The sequence below is a fragment of the Lates calcarifer genome, linkage group LG7_1 (assembly GCF_001640805.2).
Source record: "Lates calcarifer isolate ASB-BC8 linkage group LG7_1, TLL_Latcal_v3, whole genome shotgun sequence".
Classification (NCBI taxonomy): domain Eukaryota; kingdom Metazoa; phylum Chordata; class Actinopteri; family Centropomidae; genus Lates; species Lates calcarifer.
Genome location: NC_066839.1, coordinates 22952061 through 22973950, shown reverse-complemented (window position 1 = coordinate 22973950; position 21890 = coordinate 22952061). Strand labels below are relative to the sequence as shown.

Sequence of the window (21890 nt, the reverse complement as noted above, 5' to 3'; positions counted from 1 at the left end):
TTAAGGGATTTTACTTCACCATCAACAGTGGTGGGGATGATAATGACTCCTTATATGAATCACATATTGGAGAATGTTTGGTAATACTGAGGGGGAGGGAGCAGTGTTGTAGACCTATCAGTCACTGTCTGGAGTTCAGAGGTCACTGTATAACTGAGTGTAGTAAACAATGTAAAATATGTTAATTCTACCCAAAATATATATACACTGTAGGCTAGTAGCTGTTTACACTGTGTATTTTAGGGGCAGGTCCTTTGAAATTCAGAGCCTTAATTCAGGGAGAGCATAGACTATTATGCAAATGCTGCAATAATTTAAAAATACCATGAGGCTGACATTATCGGTATAGAGCAGCAAAGACAAGATCCTTGACATGATCTTGACAGATTGACAAATAAGACAACAGTACATTGGCGCAGAGCTGGGTATTTTCGTACAGTTATCCACAACAAACTCCTGAAATTCCTTGGGCCTGATGAGAAGTGGATTCAAGGGACAATCCTGCCATTTCTGAGGCTGATTTCTACAGATTTTCATAGCAAGTCATATCTATGGAAGAGACTTGAGTCCACCACTTCTAACCAGATTCAATGACAATCGAAACAGTGGAAACACCCAGAGTCTCCAGCTCTCAAGAGAGCCAAATTAGCAACATCAGCAAACAAGGTGATGGCCTCCATTTCTGTGATGCAAAGGGAATGCTGCTGGTGGACTACCTGGAAAAGGGTTGTACAATTACAGTTGCCTTTGCTGATCTCTTAAGGGAACTCCAAGGCTTCCATCCAGGAATGTGGATTTAAAAACCCGCTCTGTTCACCTGATTTGGCACCCTCAGACTACTACCTCTTCTCCATGATGCGCTCAATGGTCGCCATTTTGACAGTGATGATGACATCATGTTGTGGATCAACTTTCTGGAGGCCTAAGATACCTCTGTAAAAACGGATTTGTATGCTTCATGACTGCTTCACTGAGTGTGTAAATGCAGGAGACTATGCTGAAAAATAAATGTGCTAGGTTTTCAAAAACGACTCCTTCTGCCTTAGGCTATGAACTTATCACTCACTTCTCCTATGCCATTTTCACACATTTGAAAATAAGCTGATGGTCCCTTTGGACTCTTGATACACGTCATACACACTTCTACTACAAAACCATTGGCTATGTAATCAGTGTGAACACAGTTATGCACTCAAAAAGTATGGAAGTGCACAAACTAAGACATAGCATTAGTCTACCTGAAGAAAATGACTCTCCTCAACACAGGGCCTCAAGATCATGTAATAAAGCAGGACCCTTAATGTCCCTATAATGTCATTTGGCATAGTGTTTAAATGGTGAAGTACACATGCTAAAACAAAATTTCATTTTCACAAACAGAGAACTTGTGGCTTTCAGGCCCCTTTGATTCTTCTGGTGAACCCAACTGGGGTTACAGTTTTCTACATAAACTTAAAATTCAGCACATTGCTCAATAATATGTGAAAGGACATTTTTATAGGAGTGAAGGTTATTCATCCATACTGGAACAGCTGATGCGGTGTCAATATTGTCAGCAGTGGGTAACTAAGCTGTTATTTCTCAACATCTGTCCAATTTCAACACTACTGACTGACAGACAGTCACGTTGTCATTTGGGAGTGTGGGTGGGTCAGTTAGACCTGGGAGGAATCTGATGACTCTGCAATCATCGGCATGAATTATAAGAGGGAAGTGAGAGAATCCCAGTCACAGTAAAGGAACTGACTGAACAAGGCAGTGGTCATCACTGAGGTAGGAACAGTTATTACTGTATGAAGAGTTAATATTTGTACAAATACAATATCAATTATTAATCTGTTAAAATGTGAAAGCCATGAGAATTTAATTATTTGAATATATTTCACAGCCTTCAGGCACTGAAGTTTTATTAATGAAGAGTCTGAGAATGTAAAATGTGTTGTCACAAGATATTAATAACACACATGAGAAATATGTTTTTACTGAAGGTCTTGAGATGGAGTCCAAATGTGAATACAGATACTATTTGAAACCGATCTTATTTATTATCTGGCAAACCTCTGGCATTGGTGTCAACAAATCATGTCAGGCTCCTGAGTAATACTTGGATGTGCATTTGAGTGACTTTCACTTGTGAGTATATCACTTGACCTCCTCAATCTCCACACTGGCTCCTAGATTCTAATCAGCATAAATTACATAATGTGCTGAAAAAGACAAAATTCAATTATGATTGGGGAGAGCCTCTCTGGGCAGTCAGAGACAACAACAGAGGTTGTTGAAAGCCATTCTGTCATCTCTGGTGTGAGAAATGGTGAAACCACTTTTAACTGTTCTGAATGCTAGATACGTATTTTTCAAAACTTAAAAAATTTCAGTCCAAATGAGCTGTCAGTATGTATGGATTTCCATGCCAATACAATTTTCTGATATATGACCCTTCTGTGATGAAACACACAGTATACCTTTTGTCCTCTTCATGTCTTTTGGTTGTTGTTAATTTTGCATTCTATGAATCTAAATAGTCTGGCACAGCTTTCCTTATAGAATAGCAATGTAGTGCTAATGTATTTATGTGAATTTTAAAATGTACATAATACATAAGAGATAGGTGTGGATTGGACACTGTATTGGTGCTGCTTCATTTTTATTATAGTCATTCCACATCTTCTTTCAATGTCCGCTTATCCTGTATGTAAAATGTGCTACACAGGTTAGTATACTGACATAAAATCTTGCAGGGTCAACTGTGTATTCATCAGTGCTTTTTTGTTTTCTCTCTCACAGGCTTTCATCATGGGGGAGTGGTCCTTCTTGTCTGATTTGTTGGACAAGGTGCAGTCTCACTCCACTGTAGTGGGGAAGGTCTGGATGAGTGTTCTTTTTCTCTTCAGAATCTTCATCCTGGCTGCTGGTGTAGATAGAATTTGGGGAGATGAACAAGCAAACATGAATTGTAACACCAAAAGCCCTGGCTGCAAGAACGCCTGCTACGACCGATCCTTCCCTATGTCTCACACGCGTTTCTGGGTCCTCCAGATCCTAATTGTGTCCACGCCAACACTGATCTATCTTGGGCATGTCCTGCTGGTGATTCGCAAAGAAAACAAGCTGAGGAGACGCCTGGAGCAGAAACTTGGTAAGAATGGGATGGTGAAAGCTCCAAAGTATTCAGATGAACATGGCAAAGTGCAGCTTAAGGGTGCCCTGCTGGTCAGCTACGTGATACAGCTGCTGTTAAAGATCCTGCTTGAAGTGGGATTCATCGTAGGCCAGTACTACCTCTATGGCTTCATATTCATGCCTACTAAGATTTCATTTCCCCACTACCCCTGTCCATCGCCGGTAGACTGTTTCATTAGTCGTCCCACAGAGAAAAGCATCTTTATTGTCTTTATGTTGGCAATGGCTGTTCTCTCTGTGATCCTCAACATCGTGGAGATATTCCACCTATTCATCTCAAAAATGAGGGAGAGGAAAAGGAGGAGCAGTGGCTTGGTTCCCCCAGAGGTCTACAATCTCAGTAAACCAAACCACGGTGATAGAGTTACATTTTGTTGAAGGACTGTGAACAGAGATGTTCAGCTTTCAGATGGATCCTGCAGTCTGCCAAGGACCTTGCTTCTCATTTTGCTCAAGATTGACATATGTCATTTCCAGTTTTGAATTAGCATTATTTAATTATAATTTGAGAGTACTAAATGTATCTGGTGTATCTACAGTAATACATTCTATATTTTAATTTTTAATTACGGGCTTAAAGAAACAAAATGTGTGGAGTAGCAGGATGAATGGTGTTTAAACCTTTCTATCAAATTGCACACAAGTGGTTGATATAAAGAGGACATTATCTGATCCAAGAACTGTTGAATAATGTGGAGTTTGGTTTGCATGAAACTTCTCAGTTTACAGTTAAAGCTGAGGTATCATAAACTACCAAGAAAAATTGTTATGTATTTCAAATGTAAATTTGACCAACATCGTTATCAATATTGTGGCTTTAAAAGTTCACACCAAAGGACAAAATTTCTAGAGAGGAAAGCCACATTCTGGCATAAGTCATCTCTACATATTGTGGCTGAAGCATGGGTTCAGGGTCGCTTTGACGTGGGTCATTTCAAAACTGTATGACTGTATAATCTGTGCAATTGTTGTGTTTAGTTAACCTCTTTATTTTGTGAGTGTCTGTGTATTTGTGAGATGTTGACTAGTTAAAGAGACACACAGCCTTTCTTCAATAGGCTGTACAACAAATTTTATATTGTTTAATTTTAAGATTTTCATGGGTTAAAACATAATTCTTTATTCTGCTGCTGTACAGTAGAATATATCTGTAATTGATTTTTAATCTTAAATAAATTTAATCAATAAAGCATTGTTTAAACTGAAGAATATGGCTTTACACCTTTACCTTAAACAAATGAGGGGATAGTGTATACAACAGGAGTTGGTTACAGAAGTAATCCCAGGGTTGAAGCAAATTTACACTAAAGTATATACTATTCTTTACATTGCTATTTATCACAGACCTTAATCACTGTTATGACATTAAATATTGATTTTAAATCACTTAAATAAGGCTGTAATGTTTGTAGCTTTGCTCCAAACCAAACTCAGCATGCCAGGAGCCACAATGACAAAAACGTATAGTCTTGGGCCATGAGCCTTTCAATTTAGTCTTTGAGATTAGAGGATAGAAGTACTCCAGAGTCGTCTTATCTAAACTAGTGCACATCTCAGTGGTGGATTACGATCTCCAACAGGAAAGCCTGAAGCTTGCTGACAGCCTGACAGTTTGCTAAAACTTAAACTTTAAAGGAACTCACAGGTGACAAGCCATGCATGGTCCATGGGCTACATTTTGGACACCACTATAGTTACCACTGATTAATGTGTTTTCAGCAGTGTTGTCAACTAATTTAATTTTAAATCACCTAATTTTTGAATTTGTGTAATGATAGGTTTTATTTTTCTTTGCAAAATTAATTATCTCATGGGATGTTTCCGCATGATAAAAGAAAAAGACAGATTAGATTTTTTGGCACATGTTGGACCTCCTCCAATTCCTCTGTAAATGTCATGAGCTTAAATTGTGAATCACGTGGTTCTGTGAAACGTAATAAAATTAGGACAAGGAGTAAACCATTACAGAACAATGGTACTGTGGATTTAATTTCCATGACACTATCGATACAGTTGTCTGGGTAACCAATCCAGTGTGGATTTCTAAAAACATCTGCCTCAGACATCCTGTCGCATGTCATATTGAAACCATTTCTCCCAAAAAGTGAACTTGCCAGAAAATGAGGAACTATGTTAGTGTACTTCATTTCTTACTAGGTAAAACCTTCATATATACACTGTAGTTAAAAACTGGTAGGAAGTTCATTCCTGATCTCAGAATCTATCCCAAAATTACCTCAACTCAAAGATCCCCTCACTAGCTTTCTCTGAATTTTCAGTCCCATCTCATGGTTTTAATCAGGAGAATGGAGTTGGCTCAGATGCAAACACATTTTAAAAATACAACTTATATATACCAGCTTTATCTCTTTATTATCATGAAAGGTTTTGTCCATGTAGTCACAGTAAAACTGTCTTCTACCACTGAGCCACAGATGATTTAAAACAACCATACTCTTTAAAACAACCATTGCTTCTTGTGAAATACTCCCTACTTATAGTAAACACTGGCAAATTTAGTTCTTTCCATTCATTCAGTCAGAAGTGGTGTCAAAATTTGTCAAAGGAGAGCACAAAATGGCACAAAGGAAAAACTACATTAAAGAGATGTGGTCCAACTCAGACATGTTGCTGAAATAATCAATGACACTTCTGTTTAACCAAAAGCAGTTTCATCAGGGACATTTTTGGATGCTCCTTTTTATGATGGTCGGCAGCACAAAACACTGTAAGTTTGAAATAACTAGAAAGTGGCCTGAAATTGAGTAATGAACATTACTCTAAGCAAGACTAACTGTTTAACTGCTATGCTGAGCTCTGTGATCAAATCCAAGTTTCTAATCATAAAGCAGCAATAGTAAACATGACAAAACCATTTTAAATGGACAGAAGTTTAAAAGTCTGGTCTGAAACAGCTTTACACCGTGAAGGTATGTTGCTACCCAATAGCAGGGGCCTCACCCAGCAAGGAAACAGAGCAGATCCTTTGAGTCCTGTGGGTGGTGGCATGGATCTGGCTTGTTCCACATCCCACAGACACTGGATACATTGTCTTGCTCGGGAAGGTCCCTGCCACTGGGGAGTGCTGTTGTCATGAGGAAGTGTGCTTGGTTTGCAACAATGTTTAGGAGAGTAGTACTTGTCAAGTAACATCCACATGAATGCCAAGGCCCAAGGTTTCCCAGCAGAACACTGTGATGAGATGACAACCATTGTATCTGGTATTGTCCAGGTTGCGTGTTTTTTTTCTTTGTTTCATTTTTTGCTACTAAAATGCCCAGTAACTCACAACCAGAAAATTATGTATTTCTGTATATACAGTGGCACAGGTGGTACTGACCCCTTGTAAATTTTGTCTGATCTACAAGTATTTCAAAAATAAGAAAACACTGTTGAATACAACAAGATACGGTCGCAAGATGAATATTTGAACTTCTGGAACAATTACATCAGGCAAAGAATTCAACTGATGTGCACACAGAAAAATGTGATATGAAGTAATAAAATACTGTGATATTCTTCTACAACACATTGTCACAGTATGACTTCAAACCTTGGCTTTCTTTGAAAATTCTTGATCCCAGTCAGTGTCAAGAACATCATTACTTAACTCAACAGAACCAAACAGCCCTGAGAATGGGCCCTTGGAAACATGAATTCTACTTGATGGAGAGCCCAGCTCAAAACTCTTTCTCTTCTTCAGATTGACAGGACTTTCATAGTCAACTGGACCATCATTAATTTTTTTGCAGCGTAAGTAGGCTCAGTCTGCTGTGCTTTGTACTCTGTCCCTTGTTCACACTCATGTCCTGGTGGGAGCATTGTGGCCGTAGGGGATAAAACATCTTTTACTTTGCTCATGCTTACTATGGTTTTTATCTTCTTTCCTAAGGGACTGTGTTTGGGGGAACTTAGAGTTTTCTTGACTTTAGACTTTTCAGCACTGTGTCTTTTAAATAGATCTTTTTCCACTACACTGGGAAGATTTTTGTCTGCTTTTCTTTGAGCTGTGGTTGTGGGTTCAGTTGTGCATGTGAATGAGAATCTTGAAAGTTTGGCCAGGGTTGATGAGGCCACAGTGGACTTTGTATGGCCTGAATGAAATGGTGCTGGATCACTAATGTAAATGCTTGAATTTAAAGCTGGTGAGCCAGTAAAGCCATCTACTATAGTCTTATCACCAGCGTCGACTCTGGCTCTTTGTTGTTGACACAGATTTTCTGTATCATTATTGCCTTTTATTCTACCTACAGTTTTTGCTTGTGCTGAAGTACTATCTTCAGACCCACTCTCTCCCACCTCACTGACACAGCTCACCTGTTGTCTCTTGCAACCACCTTCAAAAACATTTTGGTATTCGTTCTGCTTTTTCTTTCTTTCACTCTTCTCTGTGTGTGTAAGTGGGCTGGCTAACTCATCATGACTAAGTCGCTTCTGTTTACTTATGCTGCTTTCTGTGTGGATGTGGAGATCTCTGCTGCTTAGGTTACATTCCGCTTGTAACTCTGCGCTGACGTCTGAGCTGGCATTAAAGTCACAGCTGTGGAGTGAAGGTCTCATTTTCCTTGGTTTGAATTTAAAGTTTGACAACTTTGCGTGCATGTCTTGACCTATTTCAGCTTCAGCAGCCATCTTTTCTCTTAGCACAGTACAAATGTTTTTAGACCCAGTCAGGTCCTTGTCCCTTTTAAATCCACTTTCTTTGTCAAAGAACTGGTTATCCTGGATTAGGTTATTTGAGGGGTACTTTTTACCTGATGACAGTGTGCTGCTACTGCGAGAATCTGATATTGTATTTAAAACATCAGTCACATTTTTACTTGCACCATCTGTGGACACCACCCTCTCTCCATGTCCCCCTCCTCCATCTTTGTCACACTGCTGATTATTCAGCTCCAGCTCCCCAAGTCTTCGCTCCCTCAGATTTTTGGAGACTTTCTGAAACACAAACCTCAATGACTTTGGATGTTGTTCATCTTTCTTTCTCTCTAGCTGCTGTTGCTCCTGGGTCACAGAGATTCTTTCTGTGATGTTTTCATTTCTCTCACATTTTCTGTTTTCTTCCTCTGAAGCAGAGGTAACTGTCCCATTATGGTTTAATGCTGAGTCTGATTTGCTCTGAGTGTCCTTCTCAGTTTGACAGTTTTGCTGTTTGATTGCTGTAGGTGTTTTTGACCAACTCAAGTTTGGTTTTCTCCTTAGGTTTACTTGAGTTGATGTAATTATAGGTGAGGTCATATTATCTGGTGACACTGATGGAGTGATGGAGTGGAACCAGTCCAAGCCACTCACCACCATGACATCACCTTTGCAGTCACTGCTGACATCATGGCAGTGTGTTTCGTTGATGGTGTCTGTGTCTCTGAGTTGAAGCTGGTAAGGATCAGTTGGTGGATCAAACTGGGAGGCCTCTGAGATGTTGCTCTTTAGCCTAGTGAACAAAGAAAATACAGGTGAAGTCCTTGGGTGGGATATTTAAAGCTATAGTAACCTTGTCACAACTCTGCCAAAGAACTCAGTGGTCATCCAAAAACACATTAAACATGACGATGTCCCCATGCACTAACTCAGGTGTATAAAGAATGGGATTTCCCAGTTTGCTGAGGAAGAGAAACAGGATGAGACAAATAAACTACACCAGCCATCACAGTAAACAAACAAGTCACCCAGTGCAACAGTATGGGTGTTTTTTTAAATGTTATTTGTATAAAAGCAGAGTTTGATGGCATGGATGGGGCTGTGTCGACTACTTTTCTGACAGTGTTCTGACAGATTCACAGTTTATACAGTGAGATCATTTGTTGAATGGCAGCAGACTTGCAAATCTCCAAGCATATTATTTTGTTTTGACATTCAAGGACTGTCAAGAACTTTTTTCTGATGGATTAAAAAAAAGACCTGAGACATAAATTATGTCTGAGACCCCCTGTATTTTGCACACTGACTGACACTCAACAAATGGAAAAAGCAGTTATTTACTCACCTGGCCAGTCTATCCATCTCCTTCTGATGGAGCAGTGGTAGGTTCAGCCTTTCTAGTAGTATCTGACACTGAGTTTGATACTGCTGACCGGGGTCAGCAGGGAATGAGGTCAGTAATGCATTTACGTTTTCCAGCAGAGCGCCACCCTACAAGAGGAAAGCAGTTAGTTACCACTTTACATTACAGGCTGTTATTGGACCACAGGCTGCAGTGTTATGGTAGAAAACAGGGACATGGATCAAGAGTAAGATGAATAAATGTTACCAGTGTGTCAGCATCAAACTGAATCATGATAATCATGATAGTAAAACTTAAATCAATTAAATATTTCTGCTGAGCTTAAAGCGTAACTGCACTACAATATGAAAAGCAAATCTGCACTGGCCTCTGTGGGTTGAAATGTTTCCATCTCTTAAACCTCTGACCACAGCTAATATCACAGCAGGATACGTATGATCTTGGACTTGTGACCACAACCAGCTGTCATCTAGAGTGGTACTATAGTGCCATGCAACATCACAGGCTGTGGAAATAACCTGTTCTCTCCAGTACTTGGCAGAGGAAAGCTAGATTAGTAGACTGGTTGAAATTACTCTCTTTCAGTGGTTGCAACTCCCCATGCTACAGTAAGCACACAGTATCCTCCAACCTTGCTCCAACCTCATAAATCCAACATGCTGTTGCCTTTTCTGCCACCAGAAGTGACAAAGGTCCTCTTTCATCGCTACTCTACCTTGATGCAGCCAAAAATCCTGAAACAGTACAATGCTTGTTGTATTTCATATCACAGAGGGGCTATACTGGATAAATAACAACAATAAGGTTGTTCTTTCTGTGCAGGCACACTGTAGAAGCCATAATCTTCTGTCAACCGATTTTTGATACCAAAACAACAGCATGTGGTGTGTCTAGCTATTTCAAACAAGCTTCGCTGTGCATTTTTTTTAGGACGCTGGCTGCCCTTTCCCAAATGACTATCATGTGACTGATTAGAAATACCATAGTGTATATGAGGTCACTGGCTGGGGTCAATCAATGTACTCACCAGTTTTAATGGGTGTATAGTATATATTGTTTCTATTGTCCATATTAAAACATAAACACAAAGACAAGGGGTACATGATACCAGTGATCCTTACCTGCATTGAGCATTCCATGACAGAGATGGCCATGACAGCATCCTCTATAGTCACTATCTCTCTGTACATGAGCCTAGCATGGGCTGCAAGGTTGAAAAAAAAAAAAAATTCAGTCTAAATGATACAGTTCTGCTGGCTTCAGCTATTTATATACAGTTCTATTTATTTGCATTTTTGTTTTGCCCAGGACAATTTCTGCATGTAAATATTTACATTTAAAGAAATAAATGTAGTTGATTTGGGTTTATTAGAACACAAAATTATAAAGGTTAATGTATGGAGTAACACTTCTAATCCTGTCCTAACCTAAAGCTGCAAGAACAGGGTTTAATAACATTAATATTACATCATATTAATAAAACAAGTATCTCACAACCTGAATGATCTGCAGGAGCAAAAAGGCTCCTAACTGTTACAGTAAGTGTTTGCAAGCTGTGATATCTGACTGTCTTAGTACATTTAATACAAAATAATTGATGGGTTCTTTTCTATTTTCTAAGTTGATGAAATAACAAGACTAGCTTAAAACCAAGTATATGGCTAGACCACATATGATTAATGCGTGAAATTGGGGGTGTAACTGTTGTGGAACCGGTGCAAACATGTACTTTTAATGGAAAGTAGCTAAAGCCTGTAACCTCTAATGCTAAATAAGACAACATGTTAACCAGCAGTCACCTCCAAGCCATTTCCACACTGCTGCTCTGCACTGCTAAAATACTGATTTTATAACCCCAACGTTGTCTAGCAAAATTACCAGACACATAATTTAAAGACGAAGGCTGTGCTGTAATTTTGGCTACATTTACTTGTAAAATGATCACTCCGAGACAAAGTCAGGAGCTCATTCATGTCTATGTCAGCTGCTGTGTGGTCAACTGAATGAGATGCATAGAAGAAAGGTTTGCCTGCAGAGGGAAAGCCAAAGCCAATTATGGTACAACCACATAGCAACAGTGAATTAGTATTTGAAGAAAGGTTCAATTTTAATGTCTGTTTGCTGTATGGGTTGGATTACTTCTTTTTACTACAAAAATCTTACTTCAAAAAAAACTTTAACTCAGGTTTTCCAGTGCCACAAAACTGGCTCACTTTTAACTGAGGTAGATCAGCATGGTAACTGGTGTTGCACTGCTAATCTGCTACAGCACAGATGATCTACAGACAATCAGATCAGACCACTGGATAAAATAAGTAATCGTACCCATAGGATCTCCACATGGATGAAGTACAGACTTTACAATAAAGTGATGAGTTATGGAGAGCAATACATAGCTTTATAGATCAGGACAATCAGTTTGCTGTTCCAGGCTTCCCATGTCTTGATTTCCAAATGTTGAACAATTTTCAGGCGTTTTACAAGAAAATATTTGGTAGTAAAATTAATAGTGTTAACAGTAAAAGGTGAATGCTGATACTTAAATAAATGAAGTCAAAATTCCATCCTCACCTTCAGCTAGCCTGCTAAGACTCTCCAGCATGCGGATTGTGGTGCGGGCAGCATTGCGGCCATTACTTAGTCTCTGCAGCTGGTAGTAACGTGTCAAGATGATGTTTGCCTCCTCAGACACCTGTGGCTGCAAGCGTTTAATCACACTGAAATAAGCCTTCATTTTCTCCATGGACCACAGACTGGAAGAGTCGCCAGGCAGTCCTGAGAGCAAAACAAGATGACACTTTACCACCTTCATCATGAAGCCCTTCAGGGAAGGGATGTGTGGACAAAATGAATACAGCAATCATTAACACAGCTTTGTGTCATCATCAGTTATTCAGTGTATTCTATCAGTGTTCTCCCAAAACAACATTCTGCAATCATCTATGTTCATAGGTACTCAAGATCAATTTTCAGCACATATTTTTTCGACACTGTATTTACTGTATGACATAATAACATATTATCTCATATATATACATTATATATAATTGATATCCTATTATCTATAGATATACTGATTTATACCTGATGATGCTGTACAAACTTTCTCTATGTCATTTAAAGATACAATGCTAATGATAAATAGTGATATTAACATCATTCAGAATTCATTTTTGAAATTTGTTGTTTTGCCTTTAGCATTTCATTTCCACAATAAAACTCAAAATTACATGCTATACCTCTTTCCTCCAAAATAAAAGAAGAGATGATGCGATCCCACTCTGTGTTTCTGGTGTCCAGCAGAACTAAGACCAGGTCAAAACGACTCAGCAAAGGACTGGCCAGAGCTACATTCACAGACAGCGGCTCGTTGGGATTGTACTGGCCTTTAGGGTTGGTAGCTGCCAGGATGGTGCTACGAGTGTTAAGTTTACACACCATACTTGTAGAGACATGAAAGAATGTAGAGAAAGACACAGAATAAATAAAAAAGTAAACAATCTTAACCTTGCTTGTCAACAAGAATATTGTATTGCGTTAAATTTCTGTAGAAGATCCATTTTAAAAACAAACTTGGACAATAGTCAGTTTTTCAATGTCATCAGCTTATTTCTAGAGTAATATTGTAGAGAACTGTGTGAAGAACCTAACTATAAAATGATTACTATTCCTGTCTCTTGCTTCGAGCTGGTGACTTTTATTGAGCCTTTTCACAAATGTTAAGGGATAGGAATGTTTTTTTTAGTGTTGAGTGTGTGGAACACTGACTGTATAGAGAATGTATGCATGCATGACAATGCATATAAACATAAGCATAAACAACTACAGGATGGATTGTTTTTTATTATATTGTTTATATTATGTGTATGGTAAATGTGTTTTTCTATTAGGTTTGATGTTGATGCGATATGTTAAAGGATAACAGTCACACAGCACTCATGATATTTGTACTGGTTAAGAGTCTCCCATTAAACAAGAAAATGATGATAAAAATGTCAGTGATTCAAAAATTCCATTCTCATTCTCATACAGTGAAAACAGAATAGCAAATGTTCCACATGCTGTGGGCATGGTTAGCTGCATCAGTACAGGTTTCTACAGCACACATTCCCTTTTTGTACTTCACTGTAAATTCTGCCTTTCAGATGCACTTGATGACACACGCAGCAGCTGTGAGTGGGTAACTTAGTATTCCCATTTTTGTCTGACATAACTATCGTCAATGTAAATCTTACATCTCTTCAATGAAATTTGCCAACTCTCTCCTGCTAGCTGGTACAAACACAAAAAGCTGCCAAACTAGAGCAGCAGCATTCTACCATAACCATATTGTTGCCTTCTCTAATCTGATAAAGGGCATTTTTCAAAGACCCTGTAAACCTTATTACCACCAAACCCTATTATAACTAGACACTGCATTATTTGCCTAGACTAGAATACTATGAGTATGTGGAAATGGACTGTCCTACCCAGCTTTTGCCACACTGATAGACTGTTGCTCCATAGCTTCATGGATGCTGATGCGGTCATGTTCCTTGATGCTGTTGAATTCATCAATGCAGCACAAACCACCATCTGACAGTACCAGGGCTCCTGCCTCCAGGTGCCACTCACCTCCATCTTTCACTGCTGCTACTGTCAGTCCTTCAGCAAATGACATGATGTGTCAATAAACTTGATGATCAAAGTCTTGAAGACAAATTCCTAATAAATGGCTAAAATAAGGCACTGAAAACAGATTCCTTTAAAATGAGACCAACCTGCACTTGTTGATCCAATTCCAGCTGTGAGCACAGAGCGAGGCATGATCTTAGCTGCATACTTCAGGAACTGAGACTTCCCTGTGCCAGGGTCACCAACCAGCAACAAATGACACTCACCTAGAGAAGATAACATTAACTCCCTCAGTAAGACAGCATCCCACAAAGGACCAGTTTTTCCAGTGACAAACATTTGCTGCTGTTTCTATATTGTTATATCGAGTCATACCCCTGATCTTGGTCCCAGAGGAATCTATCCTCTGCACCCCACCAGCCAATACCATTGCCACTGCCAGTTTAATCACATACATGCCAAATACCTGTGGGCACAGGCTCAACAAGATCTGGTTCCTACCTACAGAGAGGGGAGAAAATAATATAAAAAAAGAAACCAAAATAAAACATGAAATAAAAATAATGTAGATTTTTTTGTGTTAATTGTGGCAAGTTCTTGCATACCAGCGATGGGATCATATTTGTAGCCATCCCAAAAGTCTTCAAATTCCTGCTGAACATCTTTCATGAGCAAAGCAGCAGCAGCTTGCTGGTTGTTTACTTCTATGTTGTTAGCTTTGAGGACCAGCTCCACATCACAGCGAGTGCCATCATAAAATGGTTTCCAGCGCTGGCACATCACCCCATAGACAGTCACATCATCTCCTAGGAGTACCCCATAAAGACCAAAATTACTGAAAGCTGCAGCATGAGCATGACTGAACACTGAACTACAAGGTGAAAATGAACACCATGGTTTCTCATTTCATTTAATTTCCCATTGAATTTCATTTCAACTCAGATGCTACAACAATCCTTTGTCTCACAGTGTGTGTTATACCAGAAAAGTTGAAATTATCAGACTGAGGTCAAATAGGTAAATGGTGATGTGCTGTTAGATGATGATCCTGTGGAAAAGTACAGCATCATCACAGGCTGTCACATCACAGGCAGTCAATATAATGACACAGCCTATACAGTTATTGTATAGGCTGTCCAACTTACAGCTCTTACCAGATTTACAAATGTCAACCAGGTCCTCCTCAAGGACCACCACCATAGAACGAGGAATACAGCCCACTGACAGCCTCTGCACCTGTGGAAAGGAGGGCAAGATTTCCTGTACTGACCTCAAATACAATCCCTATTTTAGACACGTAGCAAATTAACTTATCTGAAGAAAACAGTAACAATACCAGGAGAAAGGTTAAGCTGTTAGAAAAAGGGGGATTATCTGCATAGTTGCCCTACTTGCTCTTGTATCTTGATCTCCTGATAGTCCCTGCAGGCAGCAGGCTCAGATCCTCCAGACAGGCAGCTGAATTTGTACGAGTTACAGCCATCAGGATTAGGGCAGGCCGCCGGCGGGACGAAGGTATAGAACTGTTCAAAATCAGCTTGCACCGTGAAAACATGACGACACTTTGTGCACATGTAATCACGCTCGTATTCCAGAACCTGAGAGGTGGAGAAGGCACTGATGTTTAAGTACAACTCAAAACAAAAGAAAATGAAGACATAGCAACACACACATACAGTTGTGTTCAAAATAATAGCAGTCCAACATGACTAACCAGATCAATCACTGTTTTTGGTAGAAATTATATTATTACATGGCAAATAATTTACCAGTAGGTGTAGTAGAATCAGAGAAACCAACAGACCCAACATTCATGATATGCATGCCCCTGAGTCTGTGTAATTGAATAATTAGTTGAAAGGGGTATGTTCAAAATAATAGCAGTGTGGAGTTCAATCAGTGAGGGCATTCATTATGTGAAGAAACAGGTGTCATTCAGGTGGCCCTTATTTAAGGATGAAGCCAGCACATGTTGTACATGAAATTCTCTCTGAAAACCTGAGAAAGATGGTCGTACCAGACATTGTTCAGAGGAACAGTGTGCTTTAATTAAAAACGTTGATTGGAGAGGGGAAAACATATAAAGAAGTGTGGAAAATGATAGGCTGCACAGCTAAAATGATCTCCAATGCTTTAAAATGGAAAGCAAAACCAGAGAGACGTAGAAGAAAACAGAAGACTACCATTCGAATGGATCCAACAATAGCCAGAATGGCAAAGACTTGGCCAATGATCAGCTCCAGGGAGATCAAAGACGGTCTGAAGTTACTTGTGAGTACTGTGACAATTAGAAGACACTTGTGTGAGGCTAATCTATCGGCATGTGCTGAAGAGGATACAATTTGCCAAAGAACATATCGACTGGCCTAAAGAGAAATGGAGAAATGGACTGATGAAAGTAAGCTTGTTCTTTTTGGGTCCAAGGGTCGCAGACAGTTTGTCAGACGACCCCCAAACACTGAATTCAAGCCACAGTACACTCTGAAGACCGTGAAGCATGGTGGTGCAAGCATCATGATATGGGGCTGTTTCTCTTACTATGGTGTCGGGCCTATTTATCGCATACCAGGGATCATGGATCAATTTGCTTACATCAAAATACTTGAAGAGGTCATGCTGCCTAATGCTGAAGAGGAAATGCCCTTGAAATGGGTGTTTCAACAAGACAACGACCCCAAACACACCAGTAGCAGCATCTTGGTCCCAGACCAACAAAATTAAGGTTATGGAGTGGCCAGCCCAATCCCTGGACCTTAATCCAATAGAAAAAGAAAACTTGTGGGGTGACATCAAAAATGCTGTTTCTGAGGCAAAACCAAGAAATGCAGAGGAATTGTGGAAGGTTGTCAAATCATCCTGGGCTAGAATACCTGTTTACAGGTGCCAGAAGTTGGTCGACTCCATGCGGCACAGATGTGAAGCAGTTCTCAAAAACAGTGGTTATACAACTAAATATTAGTTTAGTGATTCACAGGAATGCTAAATCTTAACGTTTTTTTCAGTTTATTGAGTAAATATTTGAGTTTGTAACGAAAAATGCAGACACTGCTATTTTTTTGAACAGGCCAATATCATATTTTCCTTCATTTTCTGTGAAGTAAATAAAATATTGATACATTCTTTATGTTTTGATGTAAAATATAATGTGCAGTGTTCCCAATGAATGGAAATAAAAATATTATAAGGATTTTGAGCTTTACTCATGTTTTAAAAAACACTGCTATTATTTTGAACACAACTGTATATCCACGTGTGGTCCCATTGTTCAGCACGAGCTACAGTAGACAGGTTGCATTTGTGATCCCTTTTGAATTACCTGCAATTTTTTTCCCCACAGTAAGGAATGGAAGAGACAACCATATCCTCAATCAAAATATTTAATTTCAAGTTTGTTCGAATGCAAGATTTTTAAGACCTAAATTAGTCTATACTATCAGAAAAACAAGCAAAACTCTGCAAAATATATGAAACTGACTTGCACTACAAAACCCTGTGAATACCACAGCTTCCTCAGTTTTGGCCTGGGTTGTGTCTAATGCAACATGGCTACGTGGGAAGGAGCTCTCTGAACAAGAAACCAAACTGTGAGACTTCATAAATATGGGAGAGGGTACAGGAGCCTCAGTAGGTTACCAACAAATGATGCAGTGGCTGTCCTTGAAAAATAACGCCACTCACAATTCTCTATTTACACAACCTTGCATTGAAAAACAGTGCTTCTCCTGTGTGTCACATGCTGATATTTAGCAGCCAATCATAGCCCACTATCTTGGACAGATAGTGGGCTCTGATTGGCAGGTTTGCCAAAGAATAAAGCTAGACAGATGGCAAACTTTCATTCCATCTCTGCTGTAACTGTAAGCCTAGCTGTATGAGCTCTCTTTATCCTTGAGTGTCAAAGAATATGTTGTACATATTTAACTGAACTGTTAATGTGATGAGGTATTTTAAATGTTTCATCCTCTGGCCAATGTTTTGCTGTAACAACAGCAATATTATAATGTTTACTCTACTCCAAAAATAGCAATTGCTGTTAAGTAGGTGTAACAAGTAGCATTCATTTCAGTTTCAGCTAATTACTGAAAACTGTGCCTTGCTGTTACCTTGGCAATACTGGTGCGTATGACGGTACCAGTGACAGACAAAAAGTGCCCCACATCTCTGGACCTGGGAATGGTGTCTCTGGTGAGTTCTGGACACACTGGCAGACCTGGACACACATAAGAAAGTAAATAAACAACAAAAACAATGAAGACATTAATTTAATGGGGAAATTAGCTGCAAACACACACTAGCATTTACCAGAGGTAGTATTTACAGTGTCAATCACAACAAGTCGACCAAAATCACATTCTTGAGAGATATGTGCTACTTTTCTGTCACACGCATTAAGACCTTACCTGTGACTTTGAGCTTTTGTTAGACAGCTGTCTGTATTTCCATATCATTGTTTTCCAGAGATCACTCCCAGGTCCACCAGGGGTGGGAGTGGAGAGTGATGCTTTTACTTTAAATTCCAATACAGCCTATCATTAGCCTGTATTTTTATTCATATGGTCAAACAGTAATCAGATAAGAGCTTGGTACTGACTGCTGGTTAAGAATTTATATGGCATTATATGACATTACCAAATGAAACAGACACCAAACTAGAATTAATGTCTTGCAGTTGTATGCCTCTACCAACTAGTCCAGTTGCAGTCAATTATCATGTGCATTCTTAAGTTATGGCCAAAAACATGTTTTGTGAAGTGACCTTGACCTTTAATAACAACTAGGAAAAACGTTATCTGTATGCATGTTTGAGTTCACTTTGAACTGTCATGATCCAGAATACTGTGAATAGCCTGTACTTTGTAAAAACCACTTTGGAAACATCCAACAACTAAACCAGCTAATCATTTCTTTAATAGGCAACACAGTAGACCGCAGAGGAATACGTTATTAATCCCAAAAAAACAAATGATATTTAAGTGCACAAGAGGAAAAAGTTAATGCATGTGACATTCTGAATACCATGTAGCCTCATGATTCAAGCACTGAGCAACATCTGGTAACATCTGACCATCATTCCCAGGTGTATGTCTAACCTGTAATGCGGGCATGAAGAGTGTATCTCATCCTCTGCTTTATTGCTCTTTGTCCTCCACAGTGCTTGGGAGAAGCATTCTGTGACAACTCCAAGGCTTTTTTGTGTAGCACTTCATCAAATATAGCCAGGACATCATTTGGATAGGCATTGAAATAGTCCCCAACCTGTGGCCACACATATTATAGATACCATGTAAGTAGTGCAAAGACAGAACATCAATCAGATTATTTTACATGCGATAACATGTGCCATACCATGATATATCTGTACGAGAAAGATATTCCTACTGATACCATACCAACTTTAACCATATTGCTGGCCAAATCTCAAGTACAACTAGAAAATGTATTTCCTGCAGAAAACGCAGTGTGAATGCTGAGAGGGGAATGTAAACTGCTGAAACCATGTTTAAAATGGCTCAAAATATAGTTGAAATGCAAAAGAAATGCTTCAAAGTTGAAAGCCAAAAGTAATTGCTGAAGCAATGCTTAAAATAGCAGAAAAAGGCAAAAAAAAAAAAAAAAAAAAAAAAAAAACAGCTAAAGCAGAAGCAAAACCTGGAAGCTGAAAGGCAAAAACAACGATGAAGCATTAATTTGAATAGCAAAACTGCAGAAAAAGCATAAATAGTTCAAAAGAAAAAGCCAAATGATTTCTGTAGCAGAGAGTATGCAGGAGTTGTTAGATGTAAGTAGGTAGGTAGGTAGAAACTGTTTAAATATCACCAATTCACACAACGCTTGTTCTCTATATAGGGTGCTTTATCAGATTCACACACTGATGGTTTGCAATTGGGGTAATCAGTAAGATTTCCTGTCGGTTCACAGACTGGAGAAACTGGGGATCGAACCACAATTCTTCTGATTGGGAAGCTCCCATTCTACTTGGTGCGCCACTACAGTACGCGTTACGGAGGAAATGGAAAATGAGCCTATATATTGATCTCCCCAGTACACAGACTTGAAGATAAAGCCTTTCTGTTAAGATGTTGGTATTTTCTGTGAGTGTTTGAGTAGTTGAGCATGAAAATGTATGAGCATGTGTCCACACTCCAAACACAACAGGAGATTTTGCAAGTTAAAGATATGGGAAGCAGAAGAGACAATGAGCCTGCAGTTTGTTTGGCAGTGAATGAGAGGCAGGAGGCTTTGAGCTATATGATGATTTCTTTTATGTGCATACTCAGATAAACCTGTGCTACTCGAAGCAGATGAGAGATCTGATTCAATTCTCAAAAATAGACAGCTCCTCAATCTAGCTGGTCACATGACACACTGATAAAACCTCCAACAAGCTGTAACAACCCTCACTAAAACATCACAATTCTCCTCAACACTTAACTGATTAAAAGGTCAAAGACTTGGGAACATTTTAAGCCAAAAATGGAGTCTCACATGCACACACGCCAGACTGGTAAAGTTGAAAGTTTAGCTGAGCTCTCACAGGATCACATTCATTTTTTAAATGATTTTTTAAAAATCTAAATAAAATTGCATTGTAGATATCAGCACCAATAGTTATAGCACATATGTCCTCAAGCTGCTTGACATTTAAGCTTTGGAAGCATGTTTCTATCTGTAAGTGTTTAGGACTAGGTAGCGACCAAAAAAGAAGAAGAGTGTCCAAAAGTTTACGGAAGCAGAAGAACTATACTGTGAATGCTGAGTCAGCATTCTGCTGAGTGCTGAGCCAGTATCCACACTAATGAGTTGTTTCTACTTATTTTGAATACAACAGATTGTGTTTTGCATTGTACTGACATTACCTCCATATTGGCTTCAAACAATGTCATGGCATTAACAACAACAGGTTGATGGGTTTCTTCATTAGTATCTGCAAGAAGTTGGAGAATGTCACCATGATGATGCTCTGCCAGATAGGTTTCAAACACCCGGCCAATCAGGGCCTTCTGTTCTGGGCTCATCAACATAGTGAAGGGATGTGATCTGAACCTGGAAGAATAGAAATTAACAATGTAATGGTCAGGATGTGCCTTTCCATGATTTCTTTCTTGAAATGTGGCAAAAAAGACCACAACTAACAATTATCTTTATTATCCAATAATTATTATTTTCTTCATTAATCTTATGCATAAATTGTTAGAACAGTGAAAATACCCATCAGTTTATGAAAGCCCTAAAAAAAAGTAACGTATTCAAATAGTAGGAATTCATAAAAAAATTATTGATACCATCATTGATTCTGCTTATCTGTCCCATTCTTTACCAATTATCTTAATAATGAATACAATCATGATAACAGTATGAAAGTATTCCAGTATTGACGGAAGCACACTTTGATAAGACCAAGATGCATCCATTCCTAGTCGCTTACTTACTCAATACATAACTGGGGGTGTTACAATGACAATGCAGCCATACTGAACTGTTCGCTATTACTGTGGTTGATGCCTCACTGTTCAGGTATCAGTGCTTAAACACCAACACAAGTGTTTTAGTGTTTGGTGAAGAAGCCGTTCAAGCAGTCTCTGCCTTGCTCGCGTTGAATCAGCCACACCTGATGCCAGTTAACGTTAACTGAACAAATTAGCTTTTAGCGGAGGGAAGACAGCTAACTGACTCTTTAGTCCTACAGACTCTGCTGTAACCTCAGCTTACCCAGCTGACATTACCTGCAACACTGTCCTCATACAGACAAAACAGTTACCTACCTTATCTTACAAAGACACAAACATTTTGTTCACTCTCCCTCTTCGATGTGTAAACAAGCGAGTTGAGTTACGCGGGCTTGAGTACGGCTGCGGCCGAATAGTCTTCTTAGAAAGGTTGACTGAGTGAAATGACCCGGAAGCATTATGTGGCGGCAGCATGATAAGAGCCGCCAGGGCTGCGGTCGAATCTCCTTTCCTAACCACTTTTCCCTTACCTCGATGGAGAACATCATGAGATCAAAGAAAGGCGTGAGGGAGAATTCATAAGGATTTAGGAAAAGACAACCACGGTTTTTAGATAATCTGGCTGCATTTACAGATTTTTTAGA

At 39.2% G+C, this 21890-nt stretch overlaps 2 protein-coding genes across 2 annotated transcripts; one reads left to right on the top strand and one right to left on the bottom strand.

Annotated features, from left to right (window-relative positions):
• The first annotated feature begins 1641 nt into the window (after positions 1-1641).
• Positions 1642-4392, top strand: LOC108899343 (gap junction Cx32.2 protein). The gene is made up of 2 exons (XM_018699744.2): positions 1642-1773; positions 2788-4392. Exon 2 carries the CDS (start codon positions 2797-2799, stop codon positions 3559-3561), a length of 765 nt encoding a protein of 254 aa, XP_018555260.1. The 5' UTR covers positions 1642-1773; positions 2788-2796; the 3' UTR covers positions 3562-4392.
• Positions 4393-6525: 2133 nt separating this feature from the next.
• mcm9 (minichromosome maintenance 9 homologous recombination repair factor) lies at positions 6526-21704 on the bottom strand. The gene is made up of 15 exons (XM_018699743.2): positions 21562-21704; positions 20656-20842; positions 18889-19054; positions 17902-18008; positions 15190-15396; positions 14953-15034; positions 14404-14604; positions 14174-14299; positions 13945-14064; positions 13654-13828; positions 12424-12626; positions 11756-11959; positions 10306-10388; positions 9167-9312; positions 6526-8614 (listed from the first exon to the last, which is right to left on the bottom strand). The coding sequence occupies exons 2-15, from the start codon at positions 20818-20820 to the stop codon at positions 6883-6885; spliced, it is 3717 nt and encodes a 1238-aa protein (XP_018555259.1). The 5' UTR covers positions 20821-20842; positions 21562-21704; the 3' UTR covers positions 6526-6882.
• Between the last annotated feature and the right edge of the window lie 186 nt (positions 21705-21890).

What these genes read in the sequence shown, in the direction of transcription:
- LOC108899343 (XM_018699744.2), top strand. Translation starts at nt 2,797, where the DNA reads ATGGGGGAGTGGTCCTTCTTGTCTGATTTGTTGGACAAGGTGCAGTCT.
- mcm9 (XM_018699743.2), bottom strand. Translation starts at nt 20,820, where the DNA reads ATGTTGATGAGCCCAGAACAGAAGGCCCTGATTGGCCGGGTGTTTGAA. An exon ending in TTTTATTTTGGAGGAAAGAG is followed by an intron (nt 11,960 to 12,423) that starts GTATAGCATGTA and finishes TTTTGCTCTCAG; the next exon opens with GACTGCCTGGCGACTCTTCC. An exon ending in TCATGGAATGCTCAATGCAG is followed by an intron (nt 9,313 to 10,305) that starts GTAAGGATCACT and finishes TTCCTCTTGTAG; the next exon opens with GGTGGCGCTCTGCTGGAAAA.